At 54.5% G+C, this 13,855-nt stretch overlaps 1 protein-coding gene across 1 annotated transcript in view; it reads right to left on the bottom strand.

Moving 5' to 3' along the window:
* Window positions 1-905: 905 nt before the first annotated feature.
* LOC123936842 (epididymis-specific alpha-mannosidase-like) overlaps window positions 906-13,855 on the bottom strand; it is a 60,288-nt gene continuing 47,338 nt past the window's right edge. Inside the window, 10 exon segments of the mRNA XM_045997394.1 lie at window positions 906-1,099; window positions 2,308-2,413; window positions 3,242-3,354; window positions 4,807-4,829; window positions 4,831-4,936; window positions 7,099-7,291; window positions 7,369-7,479; window positions 8,625-8,877; window positions 9,539-9,730; window positions 13,098-13,354. Of these exon segments, the coding sequence (XP_045853350.1) occupies window positions 906-1,099; window positions 2,308-2,413; window positions 3,242-3,354; window positions 4,807-4,829; window positions 4,831-4,936; window positions 7,099-7,291; window positions 7,369-7,479; window positions 8,625-8,877; window positions 9,539-9,730; window positions 13,098-13,354 (1,548 nt within the window).

A 13,855-nucleotide genomic window follows, 5' to 3' on the forward strand; every position in this document is an offset into this window, starting at 1 on the left:
GAAGGATGGGACCTGAGGCTGGAGTGCAAGGTGGAGCCCACAGGCAGCAGGGAAGGACTCTGCATCACACTGACAGTGTCAAGAACGTGGACCACACAATGCGCTGAAGTCTTCCAGATCCCATCTGTCAGGTGCCCAGGACACAGCCTGGCACACACAAAAATGGAAATGAGGGGATACGGGCATGCCCCTAAAGGTGCCTCAAATGACAAGGGACAGTCTGATTCCACTGCATTGTCGGTCCCCCGAGACTTGGAACCCATACAGCTGAAGATGCTGGGAATCCTCTTCAGGATCCCACTCCCACCCAGGCCCCTGTCCTAGGAGAGAGTCACACGGCACTGAGCACCTGGACCGTTTCCAACACAGCCCACGGAGGGCCGCCCAGGAGCCCTGAAGTGAGAGCAGAAAGAAACATGCCAGCAGATCCTGACCCCCTGCTCTCAGCACCCAGCCTGTAGGGGCTCAGGCCTTGAGGCGTCTGCTCTTCCCACAAAGCCCGCCCTGGCCTGGGGGTCATCTTTCTACAGCCTTCCTGGATGGACCCCTATGCCCCCCACATGGACTCTGAAGGCCCCCTGTCCTGGCAGGGTCCCCACCCGCACCCATCATTAGGCACACAGTAGGCCTGCACGTCACACTGGTGACCCAGGCAAGAGGGGGTGGGGCCTGTGTGTCAGGTGCCTTTTCTGTCACTCAGGGTACTCCCCTCTGACTTATGGGAGCTTCCTGATGACTCCTGCATGGGCACGAGGAGTGAGTGTGCGTGCAGACATCACCCAGGTGGGAGGATAGGAGAGGCCGGCTCTAGAGCCCCAGGAGAACATGTGAAATGCAATTTTTATTTAAAGCACAACAAAATCCCCAATCCGGCCAGTTTCTGCATTAACTTATCAGGGGGGTCCTCACTCATCCTCCCATGCTGCTTTTCCATCTTCTGGGTCCTGTTCATTTTCCTGGGGCTCCCAGGGTCGCCCTGAGGTCACAGAGTCAGCCAAGAGCTCACTGCTACAGAAGTGGATGAAGAATGTCCGGATTTCCTTCAGGTAGATGGTGACCTTCGTGCCTTGTACGGATGTCGAGTGAGAGCTGGAGCTGCCTGAGGGAGCAGAGGTGGTCTGTCCTCAGAACCTCTTGCTCCCCTGGGGCGTTTCTACCCAGATTCCCCTCATACACCGCACCTACGTACACTCTAATGTCCATCCTGCCAGGACTCCCACTGACATGGGCCCCTTGCATTTTGGCCCTCCCATGAGCGTAATATATAGGTGGTCCTGGCCATACATGACCTCATTTTCCATGGGGTATAACACTCAATTCCTAGAGCTTTCTCACTGAGGCAACCTGGTGGAGCTGCACTTTATATTGCTGGGTTCCACTAAATTCAACCTTGAGAGGGAAACCTCTTCATCCATTCTTCCACCCATCCATCCATCCATCCATCCATTCATGATCCATTAGTCCATCCATCAATCCATCCATCCTTTCACCCATTCAAACATTCATACTCCAACAGACTAATCCATCCATCCATCATCCATCCTTTCATCATCCATCCATCATCCTGCAAAGAGAAATACATATCTACACATCTACCCATCCATCCATCTATCATCTATCCATCATTCATCATATATCTACCAATCCATATATTCATTCATCATCCATCACCCATCCATTAATCCATCCATCCACCCATGATCCATTAGTCCATCCCTGAATCCATCCTTCCTTTCACCCATCCAAACACTCACACTGTCATGGACTCATTCATCCACCCAGCCATCCATCCATGATCCACTAGTATACCCATGAAAAAAAAGAACGAGGGGAAAGGGGAAAAGGAGAATGGAGGAGGAACATGGCCTATCCCTGGACTCTGCCAAGCTTAAGTAGGACCGGGTCAGAGAGAAGAGGACAATGGTGATCAAGGCAGAGGGAATGGCATGGGAAAGACTGGGGGACATGAAGCTGCCTATGGTTCCCAGGAGCTCATAGTGGGGTGTGTGGTGTGAGGCACATCATGACAGATGTCAGACCCCCTGGGATATGACTCACCCAGGACAGAGGCAAGGGGTGTGATCTGCAGATACACATACAGACATGCACACACACACAGACCCATGGTAGATTCTGGATGGTCCAGAATCAGAGAAGCCAAGTAGCCCTCTCAAGGTCACACAGGCCATAATGGGCAGAGCTGGCTCTAAATAAGGTCTGGCCAGCTCCTGAGCCAGGCTGGGGGAGGGCTGGGATTCCCAGGCTCAGCCTGAACCTCAGGAGCTCTCAAATCTCTGCTGTGGGGACCATCCCGTGTCCTCCAGCTCCAGAGGCGCAGCGTGCTCACATCCCAGGTTCCTGTGAGCGAGTGCTCCTCCACCTCCATCACGGACCCCAGCCCCTGCAGCACGACCTGAGGGTCAAGAGCACAGGGAGGGTGAGCTACCCATGAGGCCCCAGATCAGAGCAGAAGCAAAGCAGGAGCAGGGGTGGCACCCATGCTTGGGGCACAACACACCACCTCATGAATTCTCCCAGCAAATCCCCAGAGGAACTGTGTGCCCAATTCATAGATGAGGACACTGAGGCTGGGACCAGCGTGCTTTCTCAGGAACTGCACTGGATAAGCATACCCAGGGGAGGCAGGCACAGGAACTGTCTCCATCGTCCAGACCCCTTCTCCCCAATATGGATCGGGGGTGCCCCAGGCTGAGGCCAGGAGTAGCTATCTATCCCCTGTGCCAAGAAAGCAGGGACCAAGTCTCCTGTGCAGGGACGGAGGCAGGTGGCCCCTTCTGGCCTGACTAGGAAGGGAGGGCTGGCCCAGAGGTGGGAGGTTTCTGGGGAAGCTTCCCTGCATTGACACAGGGAGAAAGCACTCAGAAGCAAGACCCCATTTGCCGCTGCCTTCCCACTTCTGCAGACCTATCTGCTTGTGAGGCTGTGCCTGCAGGTGACCACAGAGGACAAGCCAAAGAGAAACAGCCAGCATTCTGGGGAGGCCAGTTATGGGACACAGTGCCCCAGGAAGGGACCAGAGAAGGTGAAGTAGCAAGAAGGCAGAGAAAAGAGGGTGGGATATCCACGTGCTCCCACAGCGCCCACTCCAGGGTGAGCGAGAGCACCCCAGGCATCTCTGCTGAGGTCTTTGCCAGAGCGGATTTTCACACTGGGGTTTGCCTGCCTGTTGGGGCTTCAGGCCACGGCCTGGGAGCCTGTCACAGGGTCTGAGGGCTCTTACCTCCAGGTTCACACTCACAGTCTGAGACAGGACCGGGTCCTCCCCCACCTCATACAGGTGATGGAGCCGCAGCAGGACATGGCGGAGATCTGCCTTGGCCTTCCTTCCATGGCCTTCAGGGACAGAAGGACCCCCATCAGCAATGATCCTCTAACTGGGCCCAGCACGCGACACCTGCAGTTCCCTTCCTACCCTCATCCTCCCTGGGAGGCATTGACACAGTCCCTGTGATGCTATTGCTGCACACGGGGTGTGAAAATCCCTTCTTCCTGTTCCAGGGGGTGGTTATGGATTGGATCCCAAGGGTCAGGCAGGTTCTCTGTCTCCAGATGTTGGTGGGGGGGGGGGGGGTGAGGACATGCTGATGTCCAACTACTTCATAAGGTGGCTCTGACCTCAGGGAGACAGGGTGGGGGGGGGTGGTCTCACTCCATCCCCGAGGTTCCCCTTGCTCTACCCCTCACTCCCTGCTCTCCAGGGAGGAGGGACCTTCATTCAACAGGTCTGGGGCACCCCCAGGCCAGCCCCTTTCTCCTCCTATTTGGGAGCTAGCTGTCTACAGGAGACGTATTCTCTTGCATTGGCCATGCACACCAGTGGGAGGGGAATGCTCTGCCTTGTAGGGAAAGCTCCTTGCCCAGCATCTTCTGTGACAGGGGGATTCCTGGTAGTAGGGTTCAGTGCTAGAACATCACTTGGCCGCAGGCATGAGCAATGGTCCCCAAGATCCACTTTATCAGATAAAATTGTTATCTGGATTATTGCCTCTTCATTTTCCTCCTTCAATCTGCAGACTCCTACTGAGCCATCTTTGGTGACTGGCAGGACCTGGATGGGGCTCTAGGGGACAAGAGGGTGGCTCAGGGGCAGCCAGCTCTGCCTTTGAGCTGCTCACAGTGGAAAAGGGACGAGAAGGTGCAGCTGGAGCTTTGGCAACAGGAAGAGTCAGTTTATGACAAGTGTCACCTCCACCAGGAAGCTCTCCATGATGCCCTGCTGGGGGCTTAATGTGAATACCAACATCACTGGCTGGTGACTTTCCTGCTTCCCCCTCTAGATGGAGAGCTCTGAGAGTCCAGGGGCCTTGCCTACATTGGTCAACGATGATTACCCAGTGCCAGGCACAAAAGTTATTTGCTCAGTGAATGAATGGAAGCTCTGGACAGTCATGCTTCCTGGGTTCAGAGGACGAGTGGGACTGGCTATTCAGGGCTCCCGGAGGAGTCCCTGAGGAAGCAAGACTGCACTACAGGCTGAGGGTCTGGCAGATGATGGATGATGATTGGGGGTTGGTGGTGGGGTAAGCAGGGATCCATCAGAGAATGGGTGTGGACAGGTTCTGGGCTAGGGTCCATGCCCACAGTGTACCCTGCTTACTGAGTGACCCTGGTCCCCCACAGCCTGCCTGTGGGCCTGGTCCTCCCCATTGGGTAGAGAAAGGGATCAGGTGACCATGCAAAAGAGGACAACTCTGAGAGAAGCCCACTTTGTCTGGTGATGAATGTGGGGCCAGGTTGTCATGGGGAGGGTGCCATGTGTCTGGCTCCCTTGGACACCTGCCTCACCTTTCTGGAGATTCTGCAGATGCTCTCTGTCTGTAGTTCCAGCCTGGGATGCTGAGAATCTGAAGGTGAAGACTTGGGGGCAGGGTCACGGCTTCTTGCTGCTGGGGGCTTGGGAGATTCTGGGCAGTCTCTGTGGGGTGTACACACAGAGTCAAGGAAAGGATTGGGTCCAGGATCTTCCTCCTGGCAGTGGAGCTCTGCACATGCTGTTCACTTGTTCAGGTGATCCAGCTCCTGCCCACATGTGCCCCACAGGGAGGACAGCCGGAAGCACCTGCTGCTCCCTGCACTTCAGGGTTCCCCTTTCTTGACTTTATCCATGGACATCGTTCCACCTGGATGCCTTTCCTCCACCTGTCCAAGGGCTAGATCACAGAGTCTAAGAGCTGGAAGGACCCTGAATCTCTAGTCCAGCCATTTCAAAGTAGAGATGGGGAGTCTACCACCCAGAGAGGTGATGGGGTTTGTTCCAGATCACAGGGCCGTTTCAGGCAGAGCCCTGATTTCAATGCAAGGTGTGGGATGCCAGCTCTTCTCTAGTCATCCATGGCCCCCCTGCTCAGAAGGCACCTCAGCCCCCTCCTCCTTCCAGGAAAAGCCCTTTCAGCTCTGGGCTCCAGCTGGAGCACCATCTTCTTGCAGTCCCCAGGCCACAGTGATTGGTCCAGGCTCAGACCATGAGCTCCTCTCTGCACCAATCCAAAGCTTTCCATGGGACTTTTGCACCTGGCCTGGGAAGATTGAGCTCAGTCCTTCTGCAGGGGATGGGGTGGAAGGGGGGATGCATGACACAGGAGTTCACAGCCTCGTCCCGGTAAGGAGGATAAATAAGTTTACAGACAGGGAGAAGCACAGCTGAGAGTGAGGGAGAGGGATGACCTCGTCAAGATCCACCCCTTTGAGAACCAACTGCACTCCTGCCCTTCCCACAGTCATGTGCATGCACCTTGGATAGAGTTTGCTGAGACCTCAGCCAGTAAATGTTTAATTTCTCTCACTTTCAACCAGGAGAGACCAGAGTGGGGCCAGTGGGAGGTCCCGACCTAGCAATGGGCCCTCCTCAGGCACGGGGCCATCCCCCTCTGTGGAAAGGGCTCCCAGCTTCCTGGAAGGAACAACTGACTCATCCTGAGCACCAGCCTGCTGGCCAATCAGATCCCCTTTCTGGGAATTGGGAACCTGAGACCCAGAGGTGGCCAGGCAGGCAACTCATGGCATCCTGGACAGATGATTGTGAACACCTGCTCCTCAGTGGCCCCCAGCTGTCCTGCCCCCACTTCACCTGCCCACACCTCTTGTCCAGCTGTTCTGAATCCAGGAGCTTTTCCACACTCCGCCCAACCAGCAGCCCCTTCCACATCTGTTACCTCCGAACAAGAGAACCTCAATGACCCCCTTCCAAGTTGACTCTGATCTTCTCCAGGCTCTTGGTTCCCAAAGCACAAGGCAGCAGACTCTTACCCAATACCTCTCCCTGTGTTCCCTGAAGCTGGGATGTATATGAACACAGCTCCCCAGTGGAGAGCTCAGGACAAATCCTTCAGGAGAGGCCTGGACTTACCCATCCCCAGTGTGCAGTACACAGCAGCCACCCATACATGCTTCATACAAGAGTGAGCAACAGCCTTCTACCTCAAATACCTGGGAAGGCCCTGCTCTAAAACTGAGGCAAGGAGAAATTATAACCACCTTCTTATCAAAACCTCTGCAAGTGAGTAGAACAGAAAAAGTTCAAGGATTAGAGAGACAGATAAGACATTGTATCTAACTGTTTCATTCTTTAAATGCTGCTCCAATGTACCATCTCTAAAGATGATCATTCCCTATGTTCAATTATTTTCATACAGACACAGCATGTTGTAAGTTAGTAGGGGTTTGAGTGGAGGGAATTCATGAGCTTTGCAGATCAGACCATGGGGAAGAATCTCCCTCACCTGGTGACAGCATACCCAGAAGTCACATAAAACAAGCCTTTTAATGTTGACCTTTTATCTGTGAAGCCATATGTGTCATATTAAGAAAGAAAAAGAGACATCAGAGCAAAAATGAAGGAAACTCGGGAAAAATGCAGAAGGTATAATAGGTGTGAGTCTCAGAAATGCTCCCAACATCTATATGATCTAAGTGAACCCTGACCCTCTTTGCCAAGTTTCCCTACACCTTATATGAGGACTTTGGATCAGAGACCCTGAGCTCCCTTCTTCCCAACGTTGTCCAGATCAGTGGTGGTCCACACCCCTCCCCAAGTCTACCCGGCCAGGTGGGCTCATTCTTGTATGAACACTCCCTTACCATTCAGCTCTCTTAACAGCACTATGGGTCTGTGCTGCAGCGCCAGCCCACTCCTCTGGCGCAGGCCCGCGGTGAGTGGCCGGGGTCCCAGCAGGAGCCAGAGCACAGGGTGGACAACAGAGTTGTCGTCCAGTGTGAGGTCATAATCCAGAGCCCAGTCAAAGTTGTTCCTCAGCCGGCGATGGAGCATGACCTGCAGGGGAGAGCTGTCTGACAGGCCCCCCTCCCACCTGCCCCCACCCTGGGTGGCCAGGAGTGTCCACATCCTACCTCCACCTGGCCGTTCCCTTGGCTGGAGACGCCATGTGCCTGCTCGGACAGCAGCACCAGCCTGCTTTGGCTGTCCTCGATGAAGGCGGACTGAACAATGGGGTAGTAATTCTGTGCACACAAACATGGCTAGACTGGCTGTCAGGGCAAAGTATGGGCAGGACTGCTGGTCAGGGTTCCCCCGGGCCACCCCTGCCTGTCCCCCACACAGGCACTCAGGAACTCAGAGCCCTGTAGACACATGGATGGTATAGACAGCAACTGCTCAGGGTGCAGCAGGAAGACTATGGTAGAGGCTCTGACCACAGAGCCCAACAGACTGTCATTGACATGCAGATGCACTGCTTCCTGCCCATCTGGACTGAGCCCACTCAATCCCCAGTTTCTCTACCGATACAATGGGACCAAGACCCACTGTGCACATTCCTGCAGGAATGACGAGGGGGTATGTGGGTCCACCTGCTATGGGAGCAGGGCCGAGGGTTGCTACAGAGAGAAAGGGCCAAGTGTGGTCTGGGGCAGCAGCCACACTCCCCACACTCTGTGCTCTGCTGGAGCAAATGGCCTGGAAGGACCCAAAAGGACGGTCAGGAGCCCCTGCACAGCACGGGAGAGTGAGCAAGCAGGGATGAAGGGACCAGAACTCACAAGCAGAGCCGGGTGGGGACATAACCCTCTGGGTCCCCTGGGTGAAGTAAGAACTAATGATTACTGGGGTCACAGGAGAACCCCCAAGGGGGCTTCACCTGGATTGTTCCCATTGACCCTCCCAGCCCTGGGGACCGAGGTTATTCCCTCCATCAGGACAGCAGGGAGCCATGGCGAGGCCAACCTACTTGCCCAGGGTCACAAGGCTGGAGGCCTAGGATGGGGGAGCTGATGTGTGGCTTCAGGCCATGCTCATCACTTTGAACAAACTGCCAGGTGGTGTCTCTGCCGCACCACCTGGCAGGGGTCAGGCCCTCTAAGCCTTTGACCAGCATCGGCTCAGAAATCTCAGAACGACTTCCCCAAGGAGGCACTCGTCTACACAAAGGAAACCAAGGCACAGACAGGGACAGGGACGGCCCAGTGTCTGTGGTGGCACCAGATTTCAGACACCAGGGGTGACCCAAGACGGGGTCCTCCACCCTAGCAGCACAGGTGGGCAAGGGGGGTCTCAGGGGTGCTGGAACGGGCTTCCTGCTCTGGCCTTCTGGAAAAGGGCCATCAGGCTTCCCTGTGGGTGCAGGTCCAGCAGGCATCCTAGGGCCTACCCGAGCAATGCTGTTGGTCGCGTGTTCCCGGAAGACTCTCCGCTGCATCTGGAAACCGTTGCTGTCCGAGTAGAGGATTTGCCGGTTGTGGAGACTGGTGCTGGATCTCAGGATGGCCTCACGGTTCAGCTCCAAGGGGCCCACGCGGTACTCCTGCTCGATGCGACGGCAGAGCAGCTCCCCACCATGGCCGACCGGCACGTGGGCAAGCCGGGAGTAGATGGCATATGTGTGATTCCGGTCTCTCTCCTTCCTGGAGGAGAATTGGGACTCAGTGGGTCAGGCTCTGGGAACTTTGCAGATGTCCCTCCCTCCTCCTTCCCCCTTCATCCGTCCCTCCTTCCCTCCTTCCCTTCCTCGCTCCCTCCCCATTTGTCTTCCTCTCTTCTTTCCTTCTTTCCTCTCTTCCTTTTTCCTTCCTTCCTGTTTCCATGACCCCTTCTCTCCTTCCCTCCTTCTTGCAGTCAGGCAGAGAGTCAGGGAGCCATCCTGGGCAATATAATGGGAAGAGCCTTGTCCCCTGATAATACGGAGCTAGGGGGCCTGACCGGGATGGCTTAGGTCTGTACTGTCACACAACTTCTGGTGTAAGTCATTATCCTTATGGGTTCCTGTCCCAACTCTGACATTGGACACCAGCCAAGAGGTATAGCCCATGCAGTGGGGCCAGGATGCCCCACTCTGGAACAATCATGTCTGCATCAAGCTCCCATCAAAAACGAGCTGGTATCAGGAACACACATGGACCCTGACTCCCTCCGGGAACAAGCTGGTGTCAGGGACACGCATGGGCCCCAACTCCCTCCGGGAATGATCTGGTATCAAGGACATGCATGGACCCCGACTACCTCTGGGAAGGAGCTCGTGTCGGGAACACTCATGGACCCTGACTCCCTCATACACGGCCAGCGCACCTGTAGAAGAATTGCCGGATCTCGGTCATGAGCTTTCCCGCCACAATCTCCAACTCCACACCCTCCCATGCTGGCTCAGCAGTCCCGTTGGGTGAAAATAGGTAGTTATTAGAAATGAGTTCCTCAAACTCAAGATTGTTGACCTCGTACTCCATGAACTCCTGGGTCACCCGCACTGTGCTGTTACTCTCTCTGCAGGGACAGGAAAGGGAAAGCAGTATTTTCTTCATGCACGAGTCCCAAGTATTGTCCTTGTCATCTGGGAACTGGTGAACAGCCTTCTATGCAGACACCCACCTCCACCAGAAGCAGAGTAAAGAGACCTCAGCAGAACCTTGATGACAGTCATGTGGCTGCTCGGTGACACCCATGCACGTGGTTCAGATAAAGTCCATGAGACACCCTCTCCCCTGAGCCAAGTGGCCTTAGATCCTTCCATGTGCCGGGGGGACCCCACACAGGAGGGCTACAGAGGCTGCATAACAGGCTCCCGAGAGCATAAGCAGAGGACACTGAAGCTGCCCTGAGGGAACGTCCCCCGGAGGTGTTGCCTGGTCATCAGGCGGCCATCAGGGCCACCCCCACACCTTTTAGAGGGACCCCAAGGAGCACAAGCAAGGACTTGGTCATGCAGACCCCCAGGCATCCAGATGTGAGGAGTCAGCACCTTCACTCACTTCACCGCCTCCTCCTGACTCCCGAGGGCAGGGAATATGAACCCACCTCACTCCCAAGGCCCGCGAACCTGGGGGCCCTGATCCCTGGCACAGGACCTCATGTCTGGGAAGAACCCTAGCCAGGACTTGGGTTCTGTTCCAACAGCATGGTCTGGGCTCATTCCATTTGGTTCAGATACTGGGGTTGGGATGGAGGGTAGGGTAAGAGTGGGCAGGAACTCAGAGCCCTGTAGACACATGGATGGTATAGACACGTGTATGGATTGTACCTCTGTGTGTGGTCAAGGCACAGCCATGTACTGGGATCAGGGCTTGGGGCTGCAGGTGTAGAATATAAAGAAGTGTCCCTTCCACACCCATTTGGGGAATTTCTGTGCTTTTGTGTGGGCATGGGTGGGAAGGTAGGAGGTCATCTGAGAAGGGCCCCTCTGGCCCCTCTGGCCCCTCTGAAGAGGCCAGAAAAGGTCCTGCTCATTAGTCTGGCCCAAAACCTTTTCCTTCTGGCTGCAGGCTGCCTGCCGCCCACTCCCCGCATCAGCTTCTCGAGGTGCTGTCAGCTAGAAACTGGAGGAGTAAAATATGCTCCATCTGCTATGGGAATAACACAGAGCCCGAGGGGGGATGAGACCCTCATGCCCACGGCAGCATGGACTGACATTGGATACATGATGCTAGGGGAGGGAGCCAACCCCACAGGCTGCATGGAGTTCATCCCCTGGTATGAAATGTCCAATTTAGACAAATCCAGAGACAGAGAAGAGTCAGAGGGGCCATGACTGGGGATGCTCACATGAACATTGAGTGTCCTAACCCCACAGATGGGGAACATTTCCATGGCTGAGCTGCATGGTCAGCAAATTCTACCCACGGTGCTGTCCTGTGACAAAAAAGGTCCCTCCACTCAACCTGCCCTGGGGTGGTCTCTGCACATGATGGCCACCCCCTCGGGCCCTACACAGGAGGCTCCTGCCATGGAACAGTTGTCCCCTTGTCTGTGCCCATGAATTCTCTGGCCCTTCCAGTCCTCAGGCCTGGCTCCAGGGGCCTCCTGCCCACCAAGACTCTTCTGAGCCACTGCCCTCCATTTCCACAGCTCTTTCTCTCTGTGACCAGTGGTCAGGCACTGGGCCATCAGTTTACCCTGGAGGGGATTTCAGGGACCCTAAGGAGCACCCAGTTCTCACCCAACCAAAAGGAACAGAGACAGACAGGGTGAGGGGATGATAGGCAGGCCAAGAGTGTACTACTAGACATGCTGAGTAAAGGGTCATGGCTGAGGATGAAGCCTTCATGAATTGCACACAGGGAAGGCGAGGTGGGGCTGGCCCAGCAAGGGCTGTCTAGTTGGGCATCAGGCCTGACTGAACAAGCATCCAAAGACCAGCCTGGGGTCTCTCCTCTTACCAGGGAGGCTCAGAAGTTGGCTGGCCTGGCCCGGGTTCTACTGCTCTCCCCATCCTCCCCTCCCCACCCAAGCTGCCTGCAGTCAGCTCCTTCTACCTGCCACACCCTCTCTCAAGGAGATCTTTAGAATGATGAAGGACATGGCTCTGATGGGGTCCCCCTGTGGGGAACTTCCTAGTGCGGTGAGACTCCAGAGCTGTGCACAGCTGCCCTCAGGGTGATCTCCAGGTACCACTCACCTCACACCCATGCTCTTTCCTCCCTTCTCTTTCCTTCCCCTCACTTTCTGCCAGCTACTCTTCCCAGACTTCCTGTTCCTACTTCACTTCCAATCCAGTTGGGAGGTCACATCAGGAAATGCGGCTGGAATGCAACTTTCTGGGATGTGGCCTGGGGGTGGACAAGGCTGGCCCCCAAACATCCGAGACACTTTTATCTGGGAGTCACCTGCTTTCTTTGCTATTAACAATTACTGAATGAATGGATGTGTAAATGGATGGATGAATGGATTGTTGGATGGATGGATGGATGAATGGATGGATGGATGAATGGATGAAAGGAATGATAAACAGACATGGATAGGTCAAATGATAAGTGGATGGATGGATGTGTGTAGGTGTGAATGAATCGGTAAGTAGGTGGATATACAGATGTATGGGAGAGTGTGTGGTTAGGTATGTAGGCAGGTAGATATATGAATGGATGGGAGGTGAGTGAATGGATGGGTGGATGGTTGAGTGAGTGAGTGGATGGATGGATGGTTGTATGGTAGGATGAATATAGAGATGACTGGGAGGATAGTGGATGGATGGAAGAATGGTGTTTGGATGTATATACATGGATGGAGCATGATGGATGGGAGAGTGTGTGGGAGGGGTAGCTGATGGGTGGCTGGGTGTTTTGGTTTGTGGATATAAAACGATGGTTGTAGGGGGTTAGTGGATGGAGGGGTGGTTGGTTAGTTGAATAAATGGATGATCAAGGATAGTTGATGGAGAGAAGGAATGACGGATGAAAGGAAGGAAGGAAAAGAAGGTTATTATTGGTTGGATGGACAGAAGGATGGACAGAAAAAGATACATGGGCAGATCAAAAGATAAGTGAGAGATGTATGTGTGGGAGTGAATGAGTGGTAAGTAAGTGGTATATGGATGGACAGGGAGTGGATGGATGGAAGAATGGATGGATGGATGGATAGATGGAGGGATGCATGGATGGGTGGGTGGACGACAGGTAAGCAGATGAATGGGTGGGTGGTTATTGGATATGGATTTGATATTGATCAATAGCTATGGCACAAGGGTCAATATAGGCTTTCTTGTACCGGTCTGGTCTCACAAATGCAGAAATTAAAATGGTAATATAGGAGGGCCTTCGCCCCTTTCTGGGGATTCCCCTAGCGGGCGAGGATGGGGAAATGACATGCCCAGGTCTCAGCATACGCCTCTGCCTCAGAGTCAGCAATGGCTGTGCCTCACCTCTCCAAGATGCTGTGCATCAGGTTAGTGTCAGCATCCAGAAACACAGTGTAACAGTCATTCTCCACACGAATTAGGTGTCTGCCCCCTTAACCAGCATATGTCTTTGTCCTGCGGACAAATTTGGATGTTTTGACAGGTGTGGCACCCTGGGTCCCCTGGGCGCGCCTGATACTGTAGTGTCGGTAACTGAGGCCCAGGATTGTGGTCAGCACATGCAAGTCATAAGCAGTTTCCTTCTCCTTCGATTCCTGGACCTGCAACACCAGCAGAACAAAACAATATGGTGGGTTTCAGGACAGGAGGACACTCAGTGTCCTTACTATACTGTGATTGCACACCTCTTGGGCAGGGTGCTCATTACCCATGGACAGTAGGGTCTTTCCATCATTGGTCTGTGCTGAGTTCCCTTCAGGCATCCTCCCTGCTCACAAGGATCCTGCCCCAGCACCATCTCCCACCATAACTTCCCTCACTCCTCAGACTCCAGCATCAGTCACTGCCCGCCCTTCTCAGCATCCCTGCTGTTTCTTACCTCAGAGCCTTTGCTCATGCTATTCCCCCTTCCTGGAGAGCCTTCTCTCTGAAGTCCTTTATTTCACACCCTCCAATTTCCCCAGAGGAAGTTTTTCTGTTCACCCCACCATCTTCCTCATCACCCTGTCCCCTGACCTGGGAGGGATGGAGGAGTACACTGGGCACACTCAACCGAGCCCCTCACTCTCCAGGGGAAGCATGCAGCATCTGAGCCCCCATTG

This window comes from Meles meles, chromosome 2, assembly GCF_922984935.1.
Source record: "Meles meles chromosome 2, mMelMel3.1 paternal haplotype, whole genome shotgun sequence".
Taxonomy (NCBI): domain Eukaryota; kingdom Metazoa; phylum Chordata; class Mammalia; order Carnivora; family Mustelidae; genus Meles; species Meles meles.